This window comes from Myxocyprinus asiaticus, chromosome 21 (assembly GCF_019703515.2).
Source record: "Myxocyprinus asiaticus isolate MX2 ecotype Aquarium Trade chromosome 21, UBuf_Myxa_2, whole genome shotgun sequence".
Taxonomy (NCBI): Eukaryota; Metazoa; Chordata; class Actinopteri; order Cypriniformes; family Catostomidae; genus Myxocyprinus; species Myxocyprinus asiaticus.
The window spans coordinates 36,340,662-36,365,639 of NC_059364.1; the positions used below are offsets into that span (position 1 = coordinate 36,340,662).

General features: G+C 37.7%; 2 protein-coding genes across 3 annotated transcripts; one reads left to right on the forward strand and one right to left on the reverse strand.

Annotated features, from left to right (window-relative positions):
• Positions 1-9,922: 9,922 nt before the first annotated feature.
• LOC127412040 (paired mesoderm homeobox protein 2-like) lies at positions 9,923-13,894 on the forward strand. The gene is made up of 3 exons (XM_051648076.1): positions 9,923-9,983; positions 11,249-11,475; positions 12,978-13,894. The coding sequence occupies exons 1-3, from the start codon at positions 9,923-9,925 to the stop codon at positions 13,368-13,370; spliced, it is 681 nt and encodes a 226-aa protein (XP_051504036.1). The 3' UTR covers positions 13,371-13,894.
• Positions 13,895-14,522: 628 nt separating this feature from the next.
• LOC127412182 (multiple coagulation factor deficiency protein 2 homolog) lies at positions 14,523-23,048 on the reverse strand. Of its 2 annotated transcripts, none has more exons than XM_051648340.1 (4): positions 22,926-23,048; positions 22,298-22,474; positions 17,300-17,459; positions 14,523-16,175 (listed from the first exon to the last, which is right to left on the reverse strand). In XM_051648340.1, exons 2-4 carry the CDS (start codon positions 22,468-22,470, stop codon positions 16,044-16,046), a joined length of 465 nt encoding a protein of 154 aa, XP_051504300.1. In that variant the 5' UTR covers positions 22,471-22,474; positions 22,926-23,048; the 3' UTR covers positions 14,523-16,043. The 2 variants fall into 2 exon arrangements, with proteins under 2 accessions (XP_051504300.1, XP_051504301.1); XM_051648341.1 differs by lacking the exon at positions 22,926-23,048 and adding an exon at positions 17,947-18,028 and having other exon boundaries at positions 22,298-22,430.
• Positions 23,049-24,978: the final 1,930 nt, after the last annotated feature.

Genomic DNA, 24,978 nt, shown 5'->3' on the forward strand with positions numbered 1-24,978 from the left:
ACCTATTGCCGTGGAGGCAGCGTTATGCAAAAGCACATTTTTTCAGTTACTGATGCCATTTTAAAAATCTCCTATTTACAGGCGTATTTTTTAGCCATATTTAATTTATTCCACAATCTCAAGTGATAATAGGGGGTTACCGAGATAAAGTAATCTCATGTGAATTGCATTTCAGATATCTAATACATGAAAGATGATCATGTGATCTTAACCAGCCAAAGGGGGTGAGGCTGAGGGGTAGGCGGGGGATGGGGGGCTTATTTAGCATAAAACTGCTTTTATTAGGCAACTAATATGACTGGAGTCTTCATCTCATGTGAGTGAACATAAGTTTAAATATATTTCTCAATATGTTTATTAATTTCTTTAGGAGGAAAACCTTTCTAAAGTTAACTTGGGAATTTTCGCAACCCATTTTACTTCCATCATTTTACATATTTCTGAGTAAAACAGTATATTTCATGAGGAAAAAATGTAGGGCTAGACTTGATTTTATCCATTGTGATTTGATTGGATCTTGAAAAATTGTTACATGCAAGAATTGAGCTAGAAGGACTGAAAGGTATGCAGGATTTGGAAAATCTGCAGAAAACAAAAGTCAATTCAGAGGCAGAGCATATTGTTAACAAAGACAAACATTTATTTTATTTGGAATAATAAATACCAATGAATTGTGTACAATAAGAATATACATTAAGAAAGTTAATCGGGTCAGTTCCCTATCTGTCACTCACTCGACGTTGTGTCGATGTAGTGACACTAGGGGTCACTCTTGGGAGCCCGAGACACCTCTGGTCTTTGATAAAAGGCCAATGAAAATTGGCGAGTGGTATTTGCATGCCACTCCCCCGGACATACGGGTATAAAAGGAGCTGGCATGCAACCACTCATTCAGATTTTCTCTTCGGAGCCGAACGGTCATGCTCATTGAGCTGAATTCTATTGTTCATTCACCTCTGCTGGATCTGACGGCGCATTTCAGTGGCTTCTCCCTCCTCTGCACTGGTGCACTGCAGAGAACGCCCCTGGGTGCTTTGATAGAAAACAAGAGAGAATATTTTCTCTAAAAGAGCGGCACACACGGAACGTCTTTTTAAAGATGCCTTTCCGATTGTGTGTTATTCCTGGTCATTATCTCTCAACTTTAGATGGTCACGATCGCTGTCTTTCATGTCTGGGCGCAACCCACACGGAGGCAGCATTTGTGGGTGGTTCATGTTCTCATTGCGAGAACATGACCATGGCAACGTTGCGGTCGCGGCTTGCTTTCGTAAGAAAGCAAGCCACCCCAGCGGCTCCCCGCCTCGGTCCTTCTACCTACGGGTATGAGGCCAGCGCGGCTAGCACTGGGGGCGATTTGGGGATCCTAATGGGATCATCTCCGCCGGGTATACCCCCGCGGACCTCCCATTCCCCAGCACGCTCGTCTGCGCCAATCGGGCTTCCGGATGAGTTCGCCTGGCTTCTTGTTCGGAGCCCACGAAGATGATGAGCTCTTGAGCGCAGCATTGGAGAGTGGGCTTGTCCAGTTGGACGCAGAAGCCTCAGCTGGGATTCCCCCTTCGGGGACGATTGCCCATTCACAGGCCGATGCCAAAATGATGGACATGCTTTCCCGGGTGGCCACGAGCGTCAGGTTAGAGTGGAACCCTCCGCTCTCCCCTGAATCCTCATGGCTTGATGATTGATTCCTGGGCTCGTGGCGCCGCTCAAAGCAGCCACACCCCGCTCCAGTGCCATTCTTCCCGGAAGTGCACGAGGAGTTGACGAAATCATGGGAGGCACCTTTTACTGCCCGGCCCCGATTCCGCAGTTCCCCTGCTCTCACTACACTCGATGGCGGGGTGGCCAGGGGCTATACGGCGACCGACCTCGCTGTCCGAGTGATGAAGGTCACGGCGCGGTCTCTCAGGTGGACGTTGGCCACACTAGTGGTCCAGGAGCGCCACCTTTGGCTCAACCTGGTCGAGATGGGCGAGGCCGACAAGACACGGTTCCTTGCTGCCCCCATTTCCCAGGCTGGCCTATTCGGCGACACCGTCGAGGACTTCACCCAGCAGTTCTCGGCGGTGAAGCAGCAGACGGAGGCAATCCGGCATATCCTACCCCAGCGCGGCTCAAGATCCCGCACCCTGTCTGCTCGTCACCAAGGCCGTCCCCCTGCGGTGACTGCACTGGCTCCACCGTAGCCCACCCCTTCGGCCCGGCCCCGGCATGGAGCCCACCGCAGGAAGCAGACGCCACCCGTCTCATAGCCGGCGCCTAAGAACCCATGGAGGTCATCAAAGCGCCCCTGAGATGGGCGAGCCAGAGATGAGGGAACCCACTCACCTGGAGCTGGTAAAAAGACCACTCCATCCCCCGGTGGAGGGCCGGAAAATCTTTTGTTGCCTTTTTGTTTGATTTCACCTCATGCCCAAGTGGCTGCGGTACCCAACAGTTCAGCAAAAGAGCGGCTTCCTTCCTCCCTGTGTCACATACCCGGTGTGCACGGTCGTCACCACGACTACCATCCATGGGTTTTTTCTTGCAGGATTGGCTCTCCTTTCCGCCCCTGAGCGCCCAGCTGTGGCACACAGCCGCCCCCGATGTGGCAGTCTCCTTGGGTTATGAGGACAGGCCTCTTCCTTCCCCATCCCAGGCTGTTCTGGGAGTGGTCACAAGGAGCCAGGTAAGTGCTTCGATGTCCCTAGACTCAGCACAGCCACAACATGGTGTGGTACCTCGAGCTCCGCCCCGCCGCGAGGCCCCACCTGTCGGTACGTCCGACGACATTGTCCCCTTGTTCCCCCTTGTGCGGAACTTGGACGCATGGCTTGCGCTTTCCAATCTGTCGCGATGGCTGATCCGAACCGTCCGACTCGGCTACGCAATTCAGTTCACCAGGCGCCCGCCCAGGTTCAGCGGTATTCACTTCACCTTGGTCAAGAGCAAAAACGCTGCTGCCTTGTGCGCGGAGATCATTACCCTCCTATGGAAGGGTGCGACAGAACCTGTCCCTCCAGCCGAGATGAAGACGGGGTTTTACAGCCCCTACTTCATCGTACCGAAAAATTGCGGTGGGTTGCGGCCAATCTTGGACCTGCGAGTACTGAACCAGGCCTTATACAGACTTCTGTTCAAGATGCTGATGCAAAAACACATTCTGGCAAGTGTCCGGCATCAAGATTGGTTCGCGGCGGTAGACCTGAAGGATGTGTACTTCCAAGTCTCGATCCTTCCTCCACACAGACCCTTCCTGCAGTTTGCATTCGAGGGTCAGGCGTATCAGTACAAAGTCCTCCCTTTCGGCTTGTCCCTGTCTCCTCGCATCTTCATGAAGGTTGCAGAGGCTGCCCTTGCCCCGTTAAGGGAGGTGGGCATTCGCATTCTCAACTATCTCGACGACTGGCTAATCCTAGCTCACTCTCGAGACATGTTGTGCGCACACAGGGACCTGGTGCTCTCACACCTCAGCCGACTAGGGCTTCGGGTCAACTGGGAAAAAGCAAGCTCCTCCCAGTTCAGAGCATCTCTTTTCTTGGTTTGGAGTTAGACTCAGTCTCCTTGACGGCACGCCTTATGAACGAGTGTGCCCAGTCGGTGCTGGCCTGTTTGAAGGCATTCAAACAGAAAACAGCGGTTCCAGAGGCTCCTGGGGCATATGGCATCCACCACACACCGCCAGTTCACGTAACACAGTTCAGCCAATTGTGGCGTTTCGTATAGGGACCCCTAGTGTCACTACATCGACACAACGTCGAGTGAGTGACTGATAGGGTACGTCATGGTTAAAAGAAAATGGTACATTTAGTCCTGGTTCGCTTAGTGTTCACACTGGCATTTTTAACACTGAACCTAAGGATACAAAACCAAAGGCATCAGGAAAAAGTCACAACCTGATTGGACAGCTTTTATGACATATATTTTTTGATGGAACTTGCCGATCATCCAAAACAATGCTGGCTGCTGGGCGAAATGTGTTCATTATATTTATATATGTATAAATTGTGGTATTTTTACCAGCTGAGAACAAACGAAGAGCTAATAAAATGTGTAAAGGAGTCAAAACAGCACCAGGAATTCCTCCGTTGCACACACAAACGAAGACATGCTGCAAGGATGGCTGACAGCGGTTCCGACACCTGTACTGATCTGTAATGGGCAACATAGCTCCTATGATGAGAAGAACCAGTATGCTTGAGGTCAGTATTAGGCAAATTACTTCCTGTTTTTGGTCCGTTTAGACGTCTTTGGTCCATGTTGTGTTCATATATCAATCGAACCGCACCAGAGTTCGTTTGGAAGCGGACCGAGACCCACTTTTCAGGCGGTCTCGGTCCGCTTGTATGGTGCTCACCAAGGTTCGGGTGACAGCATTCACACTTGTTCAAATGAACCGCACTAACAGAGCAATCGCACCAGAGTTCGTTTTAATTTAACCAAACCTGCAAGTGTGAAGGGTGTGTAAGTCCATCAACAAATTGTAAAATTTTTCTGTGAGCATATGAGCGCGGTCAAAGATAATATCCACTCACTGGCACTATCACTTCCCTCTCCTGCATAACACCATTATATACTGGCTAGTGCCACCTAGTCCTCACCTCCTATACAGGACTAACACACACAAAACATGAAAGCAACCACATAAAACAATACTTAACAACCCACAATAATAAATATAAATGGTTATTAAATTAATTACATTTAAACAGTAATATGGCTCCTACATGATCTATTGCACATAATTTTCATTTTTGGGTGAACAGTTGCTTTAAGCTGTAGCTTTTTCCTTAGTAAAGGGGCAAAAGGTGAACAAATGTCTCCATTAACGTCTTGAATATGTGTATACACACATACAGACATATACAAGCCACCAAGCAGGACAGGGCATAGAGTGTTGGGTTACATTCCTTCCATCAGTGCTGAGAGGCAGCCAGGCAGGTCACTCCTTGTTCAATCCCAGGAAACTGGGAGAAGAGATGTCTCTTTCCCCATCTGAGTATGTCTTCAAAAGTACCTCTAGAGTATTATCTATATATTTTTTGTGCATGTGTATTCTGCCCCACAAAGGCAAATTGCAGAAATTACACCATGGCTGAATCTGAGAAAAATGATTGTCCAGTCAGTTGTGTTGTACATACACACATGGTAAAGCTTGCTTTTGAGAGCAAGAATGTTTTGATCTTAATAGCATAAAATTCCTGAGGCAAACCATAGTATCTGCTATGAAAACAGAGTGATGTATCTTCATTCACTGTTTTGCCTAGTTATTATTTTTTCATGTAGTGCAATATTCACACATTTTCAAATCAGAGCATAGTTGAGCTAACTCCATCTGTCACTGGACAAATTATAGTTTAAGAGACCTGATTTCAACACAGTTTTGACAAAATGTGTAGATACTAAGTTTTTGCTTTTGCACTGCAATATGCTAATATTTTTATTTATGTGCACTAGTCTGTGTATGTGAGACTAGAGTTGTGGTTAAATTTTGGGCCTCACAGGCAAAACCTCCTCCCAGTTCTCTATTGGGTCTACTCAGAGTCAGAATTCCTCAGACTTCTGGAAATTCCCAAAGGCCTTGGGGGACAGGCTGTCCACAGCATTCCGGGGGTCCGCAGAGTTTGGCTGTCCCCATGTTTCTCCAGCGCTGGGAACGAGCCCTCAGGCTGACCCTGCCTACTCATACACACTCATTTGCTTCCTTTCTGTATGAACTCTTTTTTACACAAGCCTGGAGTGCTTAACATCAGTTGTCAGCCAATAGTAAAGCAGAATTTGTATTCATTCTAATGATGTATTGTATTTCCTTGTGCGCTTACATAGTTTAAAATTTACTTGAAAGTATCTGAACTTTCTAATTATACATTTTAAATTTCAAGTACAAAAAAGAAATCATTAAGGAATTAATGGAAATTTAAAGCATTATTTAAGACTTCAAACTTAATAATTCAAACTTTAAGACAAACTTTGATGTAATACAGGCCTTATTCAGAGAATGACATACGGACAGATGGACGGAAGGACGGACAGAGACAGACAGACAGACAGACAGACAGACAGACAGACAGATAGATAGATAGATAGATTCATCAAATTCTCAGTGACATCAAGCACAGAGCCAAACCTACTCTGAATAGTGAGTTAATAGCATGTGAACCCAACTCTTTTACTTTTCCTATTTCCCCCCTCAAACTGAATAAATCATGTTTGAACTGCAGAGAAGAACAGACAGATCCTGGCAGCCCTGGTCTGGTTGACTGTAGACTCCCTCAGGCACTCTAAGTCACCCACCCTGGCAAAGCTGACGCTCTTACTGGCCATGTCTATAACTGTGAAGCCTGAGTGACTTTTATAATGTCTGTCAGAGCTTTCCATTCGAGTCTTGCAGAACCAATTTGATTCTTCATCCTTAACAGACAAACAGACAGACGAAACATTTGAAAGGCATTAAGGAAAAGCAATATAGGAGTATTTTGTCACCAAAATGCACCATAACCATGTCATAACATACTATTCTATACTAGTAAATTTACAAACATTATGGTATACTATACTATACCCAGGATTGGGAGGGTTACTTTTGAAATGTATTTCACTACAGATTACAGAATATATGCTGTAAAATGTAATTTGTAATGTATTCTGTTAGATTACTCAAGGTCAATAATGTATTCTAAATACTTTGGATTACTTCTTCAGCACTGGTAGATTTTTTCACTTGTTTTGACTATAAAAACTCTGCCAGTACAGTAAGACAAAATACACATGTTAAAAATACATTCTCTGAAAAACCTAAATATCTTATGCAGTGTTGTTTCTAAACAAGATAAATCAAATTGATCTTGTTTTAAGGATTTTTAGATATTTTTACAGGAAAACAATACAAAAATTATTATCATGAATATGATTTTTGCCCTAATATCAAAGGTCTTACTAGAAAAAAAGAAATTATGATCCAATGTGAATTTTCTTGATAAAAAAAATATATGATCGTGCTTGGTAACATGTGCATGTAAAATGGCTAGAAATAGTATTTTAGCTTAGCGTAAAGCTGACAAATTACACAAGGTTTATTTCTATTTCTTCTGCTCCAAACTTACTTCAAACTTACTTCTCTGTCTGCTTGTATGAATGTAACACATCATAAGAAATCATCTGAAAGGACTAAATATTAAATGAAACAAATGACAATAAAATGCAAAGTAATCTCTTCAGTAATCAAAATACTTTTTGAATGTAACTGTATTCTAATTACCAATGATTTAAATTGTAACTGTAGTGGAATACAGTTACTTATATTTTGTATTTTAAATATGTAATCCCGTTACATGTATTCCGTTACTCCCCAACCCTGACTATGCCAAACCATACCAGCCTGACCATACCAAACTAAACTAAACTATACATATCATTCCATTCCATAACATTCAACACCATATCATACCATTCCGTGCCATACAATACCATACCATACCATACCAAACTAAACTAAACTATACATACCATTCCACACCATACCATACCACACTATACTATACAAAACACCATACCATACCATACTAAACTATACTATACTATACCATACCATTCCATTCCATTCCACACCATACCATACCATACCATACAATACCATACCATTCCTCACCATACCATACATTCCACACCATACCATACCATTCTAAACCATACCGTACAATACCATACCATATCATACCATTCCATTCCACACCAACCATACTAAACTACACTAAACAAAACTAGACTAGACTTGACTAGACTAAACTAGGCTAGACTAGACTAGTCTAGACTAAACTAGGCTAAACTTTTCCATTCCACACCATACCATGTCATACCATTCCTCACCATACCATACCATTCCACACCATACCATACCATTCTAAACCGTACTGTACAATACCATACCATACCATTCTAAACCACACTGTACAGTACAATACCATACCATACCATACCATTCCATTCTAAACCATACTAAACTAAACTAGACTAGACTAGTCTAGACTAAACTAAACTAAACTAAACTAAACCATTTCATTCCACACCATACCATGCCATACCATTTCACACCATACCATACCATTCCTCACCATACCATACCATTCCACACCATACTATACCATTCTAAACCATACCGTACAATACCATACCATACCTTACCATTCCATACCACACCATACCATTCTAAACCAAACTGTACAGTACAATACGACACTATACCATACCATACCATACCATACCATACCATGCCATTCCATTCTAAACCATACTAAACTATACTAAACTAGACTAGACTAAACTAGGCTAGACTAGTCTAGACTAAACTAGGTTAGACTAAACTAAACTAAACTAAACTAAACTAAACCATTCCATTCCATTCCACACCATACCATGCCATACAATTCCACACCATACCATACCATACCATACCATTCCTCACCATTCCATACCATTCCACACCATACCATACCATTCTAAACCATACCATACAGTACCATACCATACCACAACGTTCTAAACCACACTGTACAGTACAATACGATACTATACCATACTATGCCATTCCATTCTAAACCATACTAAACTAAACTAAACTAAACTAAACTATACCATTCCATTCCACACCACACCATTCTAAACCATACTATACAATACCATAGCATACCATACCATTGTAAACTAGACTAGACTAGACTAGACTAAACTAGACTAGACTAGACTAGTCTTGACTAAACTAGGCTAAACTAAACTAAACTAAACTATGCCATACTATTCCACACCATGCTATACCATACCATTCCTCACTATACTATACCATTCCACACCTTACCATTCTAAACCGTACCGTACAATACCATACCATACCACACCATACCATTTTAAACCACACTGTACAGTACAATACGATACTATACCATACCATACCACACCATACCATGCCATTCCATTCTAAACCATACTAAACTAAACTAAACTATACCATTCCATTCCACACCATACCATGCCACACCATACCATACCATTCCACACCATACCATACCATTCTAAACCGTACTATACCATACCATACCATACCATTCTAAACCACACTGTACCGAACAATACAAAACTATACCATACCACACCATACCATACCACACCATACCATATCATATCATATCATACCATACCATTCCATTCTAAACCATACTAAACTAAACTAAATTAAACTAGACTAAACTAAACTATAACATACCAAACCACACTATACAACACCATACCATATCATACCATACCATACCACACCATACTATACTGTGCCTTACTGTACAATACACACCATTTCATGCCATGCCACACCACAGCATACCATTTCATACATACCATACCATACTATAACACAGAGTAATTTAAATTGTAAAATGTTTTCCAGATCATATATTTTATTGAACACTTGCTGTTTAAAATAAAATCCAAGTTAGCCTAATTTTCTTCCCCCTAAATTAATAATTTTTTTTTTTTTTTTTTTTTGCCTAAGAGTGGTGCATGGACCTTGTCCTCTTGTGTTTATTTCTTTTGTTTACTCTCCACCTGGTGGTGGAACAAGTCAATTACAATTTTTATTCTCAATTCCATGCCATTTTATCATACAAAATATCCCTTTACAAGAACCAGATTTATAAGAAACATTTTTGTTCATACACAAGTACACAGTAGTATTATGTCAACAGTATAAAATTAAATAAACATGTAATTAATGTTTGTAAAATTAATAAGCACTCAAAGTAAAAGGAACATGTAGGATTCACCATCACTTTGACAGGTGAGGCGAGAGGTGTGACCGCTCTGTGATGTCACACTGGATAGTTGTGAAAAAGCATAGCTCAGTCTGGACTGAGGTCAAACTTGAAAACTGCCTACAGTCCAGAGAGAGTTTATTATGGACTCTCAGCAACAGTTTTCTGAAACATACTCTGAAGTCACAGTCAGCTCAAGTGCAGGTAAGGATTATGCATTTCGAAGGTCTATGTAATAATATAAGAAATATATATAACAAAGAATAATTTGCATAATTTTTATTGCATTATTGTGTTTGTTTAGTGTTAAGATGGTATTAGTTTTACTTCATTTTGATTTTATTTATTATTTTATTTTATTTTAAGCTATTTTATTTTATTTGAAAATATAGCTCAAAGCTAACATAGACCTACTTAACTGTTTCTAGTATTATCTAGCTAATAAAATAATAATCAAGGTAATAATTAAGATTTGTACATGCCCTGCTGCTATTTTGGACCCATGACAATATAATTTTATCAACATATTTTTATGATTTAGAAATAAATTTCAAAAATAGTTTGTTTTCTCTACAAAAAAAAGTTTTTAAGGTTTGCAATATTAGCTAGAAATAATGCAGTTATAATTTACTCAATTTATAACTCAAATTTAACTTAAAAATCTAATTTTGCTAATTGATGCATCAAGACTATCATAAGTCATTTTCAGAATTTCTACAAAACATCATGCATGTTAGTCAGCTAGATAAAGTTACCTTTGTGACACATTTTAATCAGCAGAATTCTGATGATTTAAAATCATCAGTAGTTACAATACAGCTGGATAGGTCAAGTGACATTTCCGTCAACTAGCCCCAAACTCTCACACTGCCAGTCATAAAGATTACCATTACACGGTATTATGTAGAATATGGGAATAAATACAGATGATCTCTAACATTTGTTTCTCATACATTTCTATTCTTATCTCCCATCCTAAGATGGGGTGCAACTACTTTTTTGAGGTGGTACAGTATATTTTATGATCCAATAGATATGACACTAACATAGCCAATTTCAATTTAGTTTCACAAGCTTCCTATCCTTAACCCCCACACTAACATTGTGAATAGCCCCTGGAAACCAGGTCCCACAATTTGACAAATTAGTGACCTTTTTGGCCATTGTTGGTCTAAGCTCAGCATAATCCTTAGAGTTCTGGCATGTCTCTCTCTCACGATATTGAGTTTAGGTGGCAAAGCCTGCTGTCTTTTCAGTTCCTAGACATTTGTTTGGAAGCATTAAGGCGCTTAAATCCTTCGTCGTCAGTGAACATCATCTCAGAGGTGTCAATAACTCTCAGTGTCAATAGGAAATTGCTTGTAACCAGAGAGAGACCTCTGTAAAGACTATTTCTGTTTCTTTAAGACTGACAAAGAGGTCTACTCATAATTAATTCACATCTTTGAATTTTACCTCATTGGATGCAGATGTTCAAAATCACACGAAGAAAGACTCTGGGACATCTGAGAGTGCCAGGGGTGGCAGAGGACGAGCAAGAGCATACCCTTCACCATCTCGCAGGAGACACCGAACTACCTTCAGCAATGAACAGCTGGATAAGCTGGAGTTAGCATTCAGACAGAACCACTATCCTGATATCTACTACAGAGAGGAGCTGGCCAGAACCACCAAACTCAATGAGGCTCGTATACAGGTAACAGACATGTTTCCTAGTATGGTAACATGGCAACTAACCTGTAGAACTGGGAAATATATAGGCTAGAGGGTTAAAGAAATAGTTCACCCAAAAATAAAAAGTCTGTCATTATTTACCAAAGTCCCTTGCAAGGCAGAACAGTCCACTCTGCGGCCATCTTGGAAAAGCAGCTATTTCCTGTTGATACAAGCGGCATTAAAATTACAGCACCTATCTACTTGAATGGGGAAAGACCAAAATCTCCAAAATGGTTGGTCAAGACTACAACAAATCCACAGTGAAATCTGACAACAATGATATCATAAATTGTGCTTTTTTTTCTTTTTTCTTTTTTTAGCTCAGATCACACTAAAAAAACACTATTTTTCAGGATGGTCCAGCTAATGCGCATTCTCAAGTTGACTGACAGGCGATGTCTGTATCTAAAAAGTGATTGTCTTTTTTACCTGTAAGGTGGGACTTCCTTTTCTACATCTGCTATATTGGGCGTTACAATTTCTCCCATTCATTTTAATACAAGTGGTCTGTCACGGGGGGGGGGGGGGGGTCTTTGTTTTTTACTCTCACGTCACAATAAAGGTTTGGAATGATGTTCTGGAAGTAAAAGTCTCATTAATTTTCTCAGTTTTAACAACAACTTTTAAACCTTTAAAGACAGGCCTTTCATGAGCTTGGAGGTTATTAATCATTGGTGTAAGCTTCTGCTGAAGCCATTAATACCAATGATCCTGAGAGGAAAAATCCACCAATCAGACAATTGCAGCAAACAAAGCACACCAAAAGAGCTCTGCAGCAACCGTCCACTCCCATGATACACTGTGAATGACGCAGCCCACTCGGTCTCCCTACATTCTCACCCTGCGTTCCAAATGGGATAAATCACCCTCCGAAGGGCACTTTGAATGCCAAACAATCATGATAGTCAAGCTGCACAATCGCTTCTAAAACTACTTATATTAGTACAGCATATATCGGAATATATTGCAATAAACTTAAAATATATTGTTTCTAATCAACAACTTTAAACCAATTTAGTTCTGTAAATTTCCATCTTTTTATATTCAGTTATGTCATTCGTAACATAATGCTTCATGGGATTGTAGTTCATTCCCTCATGAAAGACGTTAATACACAGTCTTGTACCTTTGTCTTTTTGTCTGATTTTCAAATACTTTTTTGCTTCAAATCAAACTTTCAAATGGTGTGATTCACTTTGGAGCAATTTGTTTTGGTTCACAGCTTAGAACTCTTTTGTAAAGGATTTTATGAAAACCCTATGGAAGATATTAATGGAGGAAATACTTCTAAAACCAAGGCAGCTGAAAAAGTAAGCCGGCCTGTTGCACTCTATTGTGGAAGTCCATTGATATAGATTGTAGAATTGAACTATACGTGTGAGGGATTCAGTAATATGGATTCCCGACCGAGCCGAAAGGAGGCCCAAACAGGTCCATGATAGTTTAAGGCTTCATAACCTGCCTGTTTTTCTTTCTCTACAGGTATGGTTCCAGAACCGCCGTGCCAAGCAGCGGAAGCAGGATCGAATCACCCAGAAAGTCCTGCCAGTGGGCATGATGCCAGGGCGCGGGTCTCTCTTTGGCAGCATGTGTGTTTCTTCCTCTGCTATGGGGCGGCAGTACCAGTGCCCCCATTCCTTGCCACACATACCCCGATTCTCTTCAGTGCTGCCCTCTGGAGGCTATCCAATCCATCCACCCTCCAGCAGTCATTTCTCTTGTCCCTCAGGCCCTGCTCCATCACAGGCCACTAGGCAGCCTGATGACTGGTACAACCAACTGCGCAACATCGGCCCATCCTCCAGTCTTCCACCTGCTTCAATGCTCTCTCTGGCTTCTGTGTCAGCACTAGAATCTGCTAGTCACTGGAACTAGAGTTAGTGGTGAGCGCTCCATAGGCATATTGATTAGTTGTAAACATGTCTAGCTCTTTTGTGTGAGGTACAGGAATTTAAATGTACACAACTGATATACAGTGGGGCTCCAAAAGTTTGAGACAACCAGTAAAAATGCTTTTATTTTGCATTTTCATTACAAATTGAAGTATATTACCTGTATAATTATTTTAGTGAAAAGTTGAACTGAAAAAAATGACACTACTTCTAGAATTTCTTAGTATTTGGTATGTCCTCTTTTGCTTAAATTACAGCATGCACTTGAGCTGGCATGAACTCCACAAGTTTGTGCAAAACCTGATGATCCGTGTTTTCCAGCATGCCTTGAGAATGTATCAAAGAGCATCTTGCATGCTTCAATGGAAGCAAACAAATCTGACGTTTGGAAAAAAAGACATTAACATGGGAATTAATCATCAATCGAGACACATTTGTGGCATAATGTTGATTATTACTGAAAATATTTTTGTTTCATCCAGTGTTTATTTAAAAATCACAGTTACAGTAAGACACTTATAATCGTGAATGGGGCCAGTCTATAAAAATTATAATACACAGTTTCAAAAGTTGATTTTAGTGTGATAAAATCACCTGTTTTTTACTGCTGTTGCATCGTCATGGCAACTAAATTGTAATTTTGGATATAACTGTACACAGATAAGTGATTTTATCACACTAAAATCATGTTAAGATATACAATGTTTACATTTTGTGGCTATATTTTTGAAACAATGAGCATATTAGTGTTTATGGACTGGCCCCATTCACTTCCATTGTAAATGCCTTATCGTAAATGTGATTTTTGCTAGTTTATTTATTTTTTATAAACAAGAAACAAATTGAAAATATTTTAGTAGTAATCAGTATAGTGCCACAAATACTGTTGACTGAACTTATGCAGCTTGTATTGAAACCAGAATATTACTTTAAATTGTTCAAAATCCTAAAGCTTTCAGTTTATTAACAGCTTTAAAGGTGCACTCAGTTTTTTCCTCATTAAAAAAGTTTAACTTCTAAAGACATGAATTGTAATTTTGCAATATATTTAGGAAATCATGAGCACTCACATTAAAATAAAGACTCCAGTCATATCAGTAACCTTATAAAAGCTGTTTTATTCTACATGGAGAGGGTCCGCACATGGGGGCTGCCATGTTAGAATCACATTACCAGCCGAATACTACTCACTTAATCTCAGTAACCGTCCTGTTATTGGACACTTTCACTCATTGATTAAAGTAATCATGACAGACTGTGAATACTAAATTTCTACAATGGCATCTGAAACTGAAAACTATTGATTTTAAATGATGCTGCATCCAAGCCACTAGGTGTCAGTGTAAGTCCAAGATGACACAAAAACAAAAGTTACCGAGTGCACCTTTAAGTAAAAAAACAAACAAACAAACAAAAAAACAGTGTGATCTCATACTTTTGGACCCCACTGTACAGTAAGCCATAACAAATTTATGTAAGATTTTTTTTTATCTTTTTGTACAAGAAGCTACACAATGAAGATTAAAAGGTTTTTCAACAACAATGCAAGACTAACATTTTCTGTCTTTATTATAGCTGCTTCCACAGAACATGTTTTCTCAATTAGTGCTATATCTACCTAGACAAAATATTGACATTTATATAGATTTATTTTCCAGATCTAAGCATTTACCAGTGAGCATTTACTAGATTCATTTCTGAACATGTTGTAGACGTGTTTAAATAAGGGCTTTAAGGACTGGTATAAACATGTGAAAACAAATGTTCTCATAACACATCTCATTTCAAATGAAATGTACAATGGAGCATATCTACAATTTTAATTACATTTCTATTCAAAGCCATCAGTGTTCATTTCCAACTTTGGTAGAAATAAATGAACTATACTGCACATCAAACACTGTTCTTTTTGCCTTTTTATGAGTAGTTTTTACAGTGTGTAAATGAACAGATGACACTTTGTTTACATTCGGCCTCTACTAAGGTGGAATATCCTGTTAATCAGCCTGATCTTTTCCTTGTGTTAGAATATCAGAACATCTGAATAAGTATATTTCAATTGTGCACAATGCTGTACTTTGGTATCTGTGTTAAAGTCAACCAAAGTAACATCAGCAACAAAAGATCAGAGTTACCAAAGGATTCAATCAAGCCTTACAGGCCCATTGCACAGTGATTGGTAAAATCAGTTAGGTAGATGCTGTGAACACATGTGAAAGTGCATTCTCCGAAGCAAAAACCATCAGATCATTTTGAATAGAATTTTCTAATATAAGTAAAACAGATTTTCATTTAAGGCAGAAAGCGCATGTGTACTGATGCCTTCATCAGTAGAGCAGCAATTATGTCCCTCTGTGTAGCTTCATTTAGCAATTTAGTGTCACCTCAAAGCATTTATTCAAAAACAATGTATGATTGCTGTCAGTTTTTGCATCAAGGATCCGTTCTTACAAGAGATGCACAGGTGTAAGTGCAACATTGATGGCAAAAAAATAAAAATAAAAACATCATGTCGCTACATGACCCCTCAGCCTTTCATTTAATTACAGTTTATACTGGGGTATGAATACACTGTGACTGCATACACATGTGCTGTATATTTGTACATCAGAGGTATCTGCATTCACTGTAAGGCAGTGGCTGTTCTTGTGTTCTTTTACTCCAGAGACCTTGCAAACTCTGCATAGTCAATGTAGCCATCGTTGTTTTTGTCATCATCTTGGAGGACGTCATCAATGAGGTTGATGAGATCCTCTTCCCTCATTGGCTGGTTACTATCTCCCCCTTCCTAAAAACCAAGTCAAACATTTATTATTCTTAAATGGGAAGTAATAAAAAATTATACAAACAATAGTGAAATAGCTAAATATTGTATGTTCTGGAAAGATTTCAGAATCAAAACAACATGACTACGTTTATTATTCATTATCTCTTGATATATGCTGTACAGATAGTGTAGGAGCTACTACAGTGCAAAAGTGGAACGGGGAATGGTAGTTCTACAGTAAAAAGACAGCTGCATTAAAATTAGTTTGAAATCCTAGCAGACTTACATGTTCAAGAACCAGATAACAAATATTTGGACATTTAAGCCCCACTTAAAGGAATAGTCCACCCAAAAATGAAAATTCTCTCATTTACTCACCCTCATGCCATCCCAGATGTGTTTAACTTACTTTCTTCTGCTGAACACAAATTAAGATTTTTAGAAGAATATCTCAGCTCTGTTGGTCCTTACAATGCAAGTGAATGGGGTCCAAAATTTTGAAGGTCCAAAAAGTACATAAAGGCAGCATAAAAGTAATCCATAAAACTCCAGTGGTTTAATCCATGTCTTCTGAAGTGATATGATAAGTGTGGGTGAGAAACAGATCAATATTTAAGTGATTTGTTTAATATAAATTCTCCTCCCTGTCCAGCAGTTGGCGATATGCATGAAAAATGCGAATCACCAAAAACAAAAGAAGAATGTCAAAGTAAAAGTAGAGATTTATAGTAAAAAAGGACTTAAAAATTGATCTGTTTCTCACCAACACCTATCATATCGCTTCTGAAGATATGAATATAACCACTGGAGTTGTATGGATTACTTTTATGCTGCCTTTATTTGCTTTTTGGACCTTGAAAGTTTTGATAACAATTCACTTGCATTGGACCTACAGAGCTGAGATATTCTTCTAAAAATCTTCATTTGTGTTCAGCAGAAGAAAGAAAGTCACATCTGGGATGGCATGAGGGTGAATAAATGATGAGAATTTTCATGTCTGGGTGAACTATCCCTTTAAAATGTATGAATGTCATGGCATTAGGTACAAAATATTAAAATCAAGTGGCTTTTATTTCAAAGAAAGATAACATGCATGATTTTTATTCAAAACATTTCACAGAAATCAGGGGCTTAAGAGCACATACCTCCCTGTGCACATGAGTAATGGCAGTGGCAAGCTCAAGTCCATCCAGCAAATTGTTGCCATCATAGTCGTGCATCTTGAAGTAGTGAAGCTGCAGCTCTTGAGGTGACATGTCCGACTCTGGCTTTTCAATCACCCCTTCTAAGTGCTCCATGATGTGGCTAAAACAGGAAAGAAGAAAAGTTCAAATTAGTGTTAGACCAATATATCGGCCAGTTCAATTAATCTGCCAATAACTGACCATTTTGAGATTATCGCATCAGGAAAAGAAGTGTGCCAAATTGGCTGATTCATAATTTTGCACAGTGTCAGTTCCAAAGTCTGTCAATGTCTATGAATCTTGCCTTGTCACTGGAGTGGTTTTAAACATTTTTGATCAATTTGGATAAATATAAAGTAAAATACATTTTCATTTAAATTCTGAATTCAGATTTTCTGTATGTCTCATCTGCCATTATTAAATTACATGATGATTCAGTGTTATACTGACATTATATCAGGGTGACCAATGGGTGATATTGGTCTATACCACTAAATAAATTGCAAAAATAATTGGAAGTCGGACAAAGATTTTATTAGTTATTTATCACAAATTTAATCTTTAACATGAGTTTTGTGTATGACCTTTGAGCCTGAAAAAAGTATGACCTTTGTATTCACAATATGTTATTTGCTGATGGGGCAGTTGGCACATAATGTCTCCATGGACCTTTTGAATGGAGGATGAAACCTGCAAAAATAATAAATACACAAATACATTTATGAATAAGTAAATACATCTTTTATATATATTTGTGCATAAATAACTAAATGTGCGAGGAGATATACAAATAAATAAATATAATTAAATAAATGCACCAATTAATGCAAAATAATACATTATAAAACGGTTAGGAAAATGCAAAAATGTTAAATGAAATGTGAATTTAATGGTTGATTAAGTCTGTATTTCCTAAATCATTCATTTATTTCTGTATGTAGTTCCGTATTTATTTTTACTTTGTGCAACATGCTAATGAGAAGATGTCAATCAAACATTGGTAGGTGAAATGTATGACACCATTGGCTGATCATTGTAAAAGTGCTTCGCCTGACTATGACATAAATAAGGACATTACTGAATTTTCACAATCAATAAATTAAAGTTTAGCAAAGGATCTCGCTTTTATGATTCTCCAAACTACTCGCTACCTCACAGAGCAACTCTGCTATTGACCTTCTCTTCACTATGGTGAAACTGTAAACTACCGCCAAAAACCGTTGCACTTGGTATCGACAGTTTGACTGTGGTGCCTGAACTGCTCTTGAAATCCTCTCATTAGCATGTTGCATGAAGGAAAAATAAATACATAACAGCATACAGAAATATATTAATTATTAAATAAATATAGAAATGTGGAATTAAAAATCACCTTTCAATTTTGCATTTCCTTTGACAAATTGCATTTCTGCAACCATTATATTATTTTTGCATGGATTGGTGCACTTATTTATTTGTACATCGCCTCACACATTTAATATTTATAGATTTATTTATGCATGAATATGCAGATTTATTTATTTGTGTATTTATTATTCACTTTATAATTTTTTATTTATTATTCGTCCTCCATTCTTTTGTTTATCAACATCAAAATGTATGTGAATATATAAAAGGTATATATCCTAGGTCCTGTAACTTGTCACCATCTCTTAAACACTTCTTTGTGTAATTGGGTAATTCTCACGAAACCTGTCAAGAAAATGTCCAGGTCATATTTTACTCCAAAATTAAAAGAAACAATTAATATTTTGCCTATAGACAATGAAGTCTAGTTTTAGGGTACGTTTACACGACAACGATGAACTAAAAACGGAAACGTTTTTCCTTTGCGGTTTTGAAAAGTTTCGCATATAGACAACAACGTTGTCAAAATGATCCCCGTTCACACGGATCTGCGAAAACGACTAAAAAGGCTGTATTATGCATGCCAGGCCAGTAGTTGACAATGTCACTTTGTAAAGGAACACTACGCGTCTGCGCACATAAGCATTCTTCCACAGAGCGGTGAATATAAACAATGAAGATGGTGAAAGCATCGAGCAATTTTGTCTGGACGGACGATGAGGATGCTTTATTACTACAATTACTTTGCTGGAGAAGCGTCAATAAACTCAAAATCTTGAGAAGCACAAACACAGTCCTGTAGTCCGCCATTGTAGTTTTGAATGTCTCGCGCATTATTTTGAAGTACTCACGTGCATGCCTATAGACTGAACTCTCAAGATTATTCAATAAACTCTGCTCATTTTTACCATCACATCGTCTCCTGCCTTCTTCTGTATTCCCCCTGCTGACTCTTGGGCTGGTAGGAGAGTAAGTTAACATTGACTGGTTTTGGATATCAGACACAACTCTGATATATGGATTTCTTCTGACGGAGAGAGAGGTCTTGTGTACACTGGATCTAACATGCATTGCCTCATGTTTTCATATTCTAAGCATATCATTGAATACTGTACATGGCATCACATCTCTGTCAATAGGCTATATACATAAGCGGTGGATGAATGAACTGCAGGGTAAAGGTACATCAAATAAAATTAAGTAAATAAATAAATAACATTTAAAATACTAATAAATTTTTCCCATCTGAATCCATACATTAATTTCAGGATTTTCAAATTGCAGATTCTGCCTACTGTACAATGTTCACACTCCATACAAAACACTCCAAATGAATAAATTGTTGATTGTTATTTGCACAGACACCAGTATTCATACTGATAATTATACATCTCAAATTTATGCCTATCAATCCATTATTCTTTATATAACACGTAATACTCGTGCGCATGACGTCATCGTTTTCTCATATTCGCGTTTTTGTATGTTTACACGGAAACGATAACGGCATCGTTTTCAAAAACTTGCACTCTGAAACCCGTTTTCAAAAGTTTGCGTTTTCAGGCCCCAAAATGCCGTTGTCGTGTAAACGAACAGCCAAAACGCATAAAAAGTTTTCCGTTTTTAGTTGAAAACGTTGTCGTGTAAACGGCCCCTTAGGTCCATTAATTCTTTTGTACATTGTGACTTTTTTTTTTTTTTTTTAACATCATGACAGTTAAGTACATTTGATCCCCTAATTCTCATTACCTCAATGTGGGAAATATATATATATATACACACACACACACACACACACTACTTAGGCACATAAGATGTTTCACAAAAGCATTTGTGTTAAGATGGTTATTTATATCTTCAGCTTTAGTGTGTCAATAGGAAATTTAAATGTTAGACTCCCAAACATTACCTTTGCAAATAGAAAAGATTAGAACAGAAGAACAGGGAGCCCTGCAACAGATGTCATGCCCCCACAAAGCCCCCCACTGAACATCGAGTCAGTCTGAGATTACAAAAAGAGACAGTAGCAATTGAGATAGCCTAATTAGATAGAAAATCCTATCTGCCAACAACCAAGAAAAACTGTGTCCAGGTGTACCTAGGAGAATTGGAGCTGTTTTGAAGGCAAAGGTGGTCACGCCAAATATTGATTTAGATTTTTTTATGTTTACTGGACTTTGTATGATATAAACTATTTATGGCAAAATTTTTCACAAGTGCCTAAAACTTTTGAACAGTACTATTATATACACTACCATTCAAAAGTTTGGGGTCACTTGACTGAAATGTTTCTCATGATCTTAAAAATCTTTTGATCTGAAGGTGTATGCTTAAATGTTTGAAATTAGTTTTGTAGACAAAAATATAATTGTGCCACTATATTAATTTATTTCACTATAAAGCAAAAATGTTATTTTAAAAAAATTTTTTTTTTTTAAATTGATAACTTGGACCAAATAATAAAGAAAAGCAGTCAATAAGTGCCCAACATAGATGGGAACTCCTTCAATACTGTTTAAAAAGCATCCCAGGGTGATACCTCAAGAAGTTGGTTGAGAAAATGTCAAGAGTACATGTCTGCAAATTCTAGGCAAAGGGTGACTACTTTGAAGATGCTAAAATATGACACAGTTTTGATTTATTTTGGATTTTGTTTAGTCACAACATAATTCCCATAGTTCCATTTATGTTATTCTATAGTTTTGATGACTTTACTATTATTCTAAAATGTGAAAAGAAAAAAATTAAGAATGATTACGTGACCCTAAACTTTTGAACGGTAGTTTGTATGTATGTGTGTGTGTGTGTGTATATATATATATATATATATATATATCAATGCATGTATGTACTGTATATTTGTATATCAATCATAGCAGTACTTCCTTGGTGCTGCCTTCATTTTTGCTGATTTCAATAAAGAAAATAAAAACAAATAAAGTTTACAACAGCATCTTTTTTACTGTAATACACAAAAATAAAAAAAACTGTTTCGGTTATGAGAATCATTGTCTAAAACAACAGGAATAGTAAAACGTTCGGACGTGTTACAGTAATGAGAATGGGGGCAAAATGTGCATAAGTGTCCTAAAAATAATATCACAATGCAAAAAAATCTTAATGATCCTAAATGTAGGCTCTATCTTCTCCAATGCAAAATATAAATTTCATATTTCCTTTGTATTCATTTGATCAGCACATTTTCTTGACAGGTTTTGTGAGAATAATCCAGTTCATTTCAAATGGTCCTGCGGTGTAACAAACTGAAATTTTCAAAAGTATAAATACACCATGTAGCCGCTCAATTAATGAGATCATAAAGGCTGCATGCATAATAATTATAAAAGAACTAGCAAACGTTGTTTAACATAGTTTTAGATGGAGTTTTACAAGTCACACCGCAGGGCATGTCAACTTTCCAAAAGCATTTCATGTCAACTTCCCCCAGACAGGCTGTTCCAGTGCATAGGTCATTTGGCAGAGAGTACATTTTAGAAAGCAATGTCACAGAAATAATTGTGCAACTTAAGGTAAGCATTCGTAGATTTAGTTTGAAGCTGGAAATGGACAAAGGCTTTCAAATCAGTTTTAATGGAAGGAGAAGTTACTCACTCTTTATCCTGAACCATGTTCCTGTCTAACCGGATGATTGGTGGATGCACTTGATCTGAACCGGCTGGTTCACCATGTTGTCCTCCATGGGACCTTACAGACAGCACGCAGCCGGACCAGAGCAGGAACCAGCCCCATAATCTGAGCTGTCCAGACCTCCCTTTAAATCTCATTACACTGAAATCACACGGTTAAGAATTAACAGCTCCCGTTCATCAGTATTGCAGCTGGCTGCTTTCAGAACATAAGTGTGAGAGTGATATTTTAACAATGAAAGAAAACACACACTTTAAGGATCATAACAACAGATTATAAAATGCAGGAATACATTGAAGAAAATATATGCAATGCGAATGACATCTGGATGAACTTCAGAGAAAAGTCAGTTGTCAGAAGAGATCACTGACATAACTATTAGCAGAAAGCATGAACTATAATCAATGCTGAAGCATACTGAAAATTAAAAGACAGTTGTGAATATTCAAACATAACTGGAGGAGCAGTCTAGACACCCAAACACCAGCAGCAGCTATACATGTTTGAAGTTTGAAGTCATCTGATCGCTTTCTGCCTAAATCACGATACACATTACAACGCTTTAACAGCATAAAACTACAAATGTATTTACCTTCTATATAAAGAGCTGGGGCTAAATATTCGCACTATTTGTACAGACACAGTTGAGTTGTACTGAACTTCTCCTGCTGAAGTTTATTCAGCGGCGCTTTCTGTCCGCTTTTGCTCGCCGTAGCTACCTTTCACCTTATGGACACGACAGCTAAACTCTGATTGGACAAGCCCGTTTTTAAAGTAGATGTTCTTGAAGCTTTTTTATTTTATTGTATTTTTTTTTATTATATTTTATTTTAATTTATTTTAATTTAATTTTAATTTATTTTATTTGCTATTTAATTTATTTTATTTAATTTCGGGCACTTTTTGCACTGTGGACTTCTCAAAAGGAAAAACCAGTTTATGTTCATACAGCAAATGAGATAAAAGAGTCTTTTCCACCACATCTCAAATTCTGTAATGTGGTACGTTGTAGTCAATGGCAACACATTATTTTCTTTCACTTTCTCACCTTTCAGAAGAAGCTAGAACATAATGCATTGGTGGAAATAAAAGGACAGTCTTTAAATAACCAAGAATAAGCTGTTTTTAAACCACATGGCATTTTATTTTGTTTTAATGGGGTCGCCTTTACAGGGGAGACCTAATGAAGTGCTGCACAAATTACTCTGTTTAACATATTTCTGTCTGTTTCTTCTACATTATTTTTTATGCATCTTTGATAAGTTAATTAGATGTAATTGTTAACTTATAAACTTTATCTAACATAGTTTTACAGAAAATTCAGAAAATATGAACGTTGCCATATGGCGACACAGTAACACAATGGAAAAATTGCTGTGCTGCCATATGGCAACTCTGTACTATAATGGAATTGCACAAATGCATTTTCCCATTGGGGATTTTTATAGACAGTGGCATCTATTATATATATATATATATATATATATATATATATATATATATATATATATATATATATATATATATATATATGGAAATGTTTACCTTAATATAATTTCATTTATGCATACATAACACATTCACAATTTGTATTTTTTCTTTTAAGACAAATATGAACATGGCAATGTTTTATGGAAAGGGCAAGAAGAGTGCATAGTGCTCATTTCTGACTGACAACAGTCAGGATTAGCTAGGCTTTAGTGACAGTGAAAATACTCGACAGCATTAAAGAACATATAATAATGATTTAATATAGATTTAATTCAAGGAGAAACTAGAGAATAACTAGAAGAAATAAAAAGAAAAACATGTTTTCGAACCATATGGCAACACTTCGCAATTTGTTTTTCTTTTTTACAAAATTAAACAATTCTTTTTATTTTTTATATTAGAACTATTTTATGTCAGAAAATCAAATAGGAAAAAATATTCCATCATTGGAACATAAAGCGTACTATACACAATTAATAGAATTACATGGTGGAAATGGCGCAATTTTCCACAATGAATAAGGAAATGTTTGGTTTATTTCACTCTTGGTTTAGATTAGCTATCGTAGTTTTAAAGGTGCACTCAGTAATTTTTTTCATCACTAAAAAGTTTTAACTCCTAAAAACATGAATTTTAATTTTGCAATATATGTAGGAAATCATGATCACTCACATTAAAATGAAGACTCCAGTCATATCAGTAACCTTATAAAAGCTGTTTTATTCTACATGGAGAGGGTCTGCACATGGGGGCTGCCATGTTAGAATCACATGACCAGCCGAATACTACTTGCTTAATTTCAGTAACCGTCCTGTTATTGGACACTTTTACTCACTGATTAAAGTAATCATGACAGACTGTGAATACTAAATTTCTACAATGTCATCTGAAACTGAAAACTATTGATTTTAAATGATGCTGCATCCAAGTCGCTAGTTGTCAGTGTAAGTCCAAGATGACACAAAAACAAAAGTTACTGAGTGCACCTTTTAACATGCAATAATTTGTATTTTTATAATGCATTTTCATAGTTTAATATCGAAAGTCTGCAGGTCTGAAAGAGAGCTAAAACAATAAAATCTATACATAAAAGGTTTTTGAATGCTTAATTGCTTAATGATGAAGGCATAGATAAAAATAAATAATAAAGATTT

Coding starts and splice junctions, on each gene's coding strand:
- LOC127412040 (XM_051648076.1), top strand. CDS start 9,923: ATGGACTCTCAGCAACAGTTTTCTGAAACATACTCTGAAGTCACAGTC. Junction 9,984..11,248: donor CACAGTCAGCTCAAGTGCAG/GTAAGGATTATG, acceptor CATTGGATGCAG/ATGTTCAAAATCACACGAAG. Junction 11,476..12,977: donor TCAATGAGGCTCGTATACAG/GTAACAGACATG, acceptor CTTTCTCTACAG/GTATGGTTCCAGAACCGCCG.
- LOC127412182 (XM_051648340.1), bottom strand. CDS start 22,470: ATGAGATTTAAAGGGAGGTCTGGACAGCTCAGATTATGGGGCTGGTTC. Junction 17,460..22,297: donor AACATGGTTCAGGATAAAGA/GTGAGTAACTTC, acceptor TTCCTGTTTTAG/CCACATCATGGAGCACTTAG. Junction 16,176..17,299: donor TTACTCATGTGCACAGGGAG/GTATGTGCTCTT, acceptor CTTGGTTTTTAG/GAAGGGGGAGATAGTAACCA.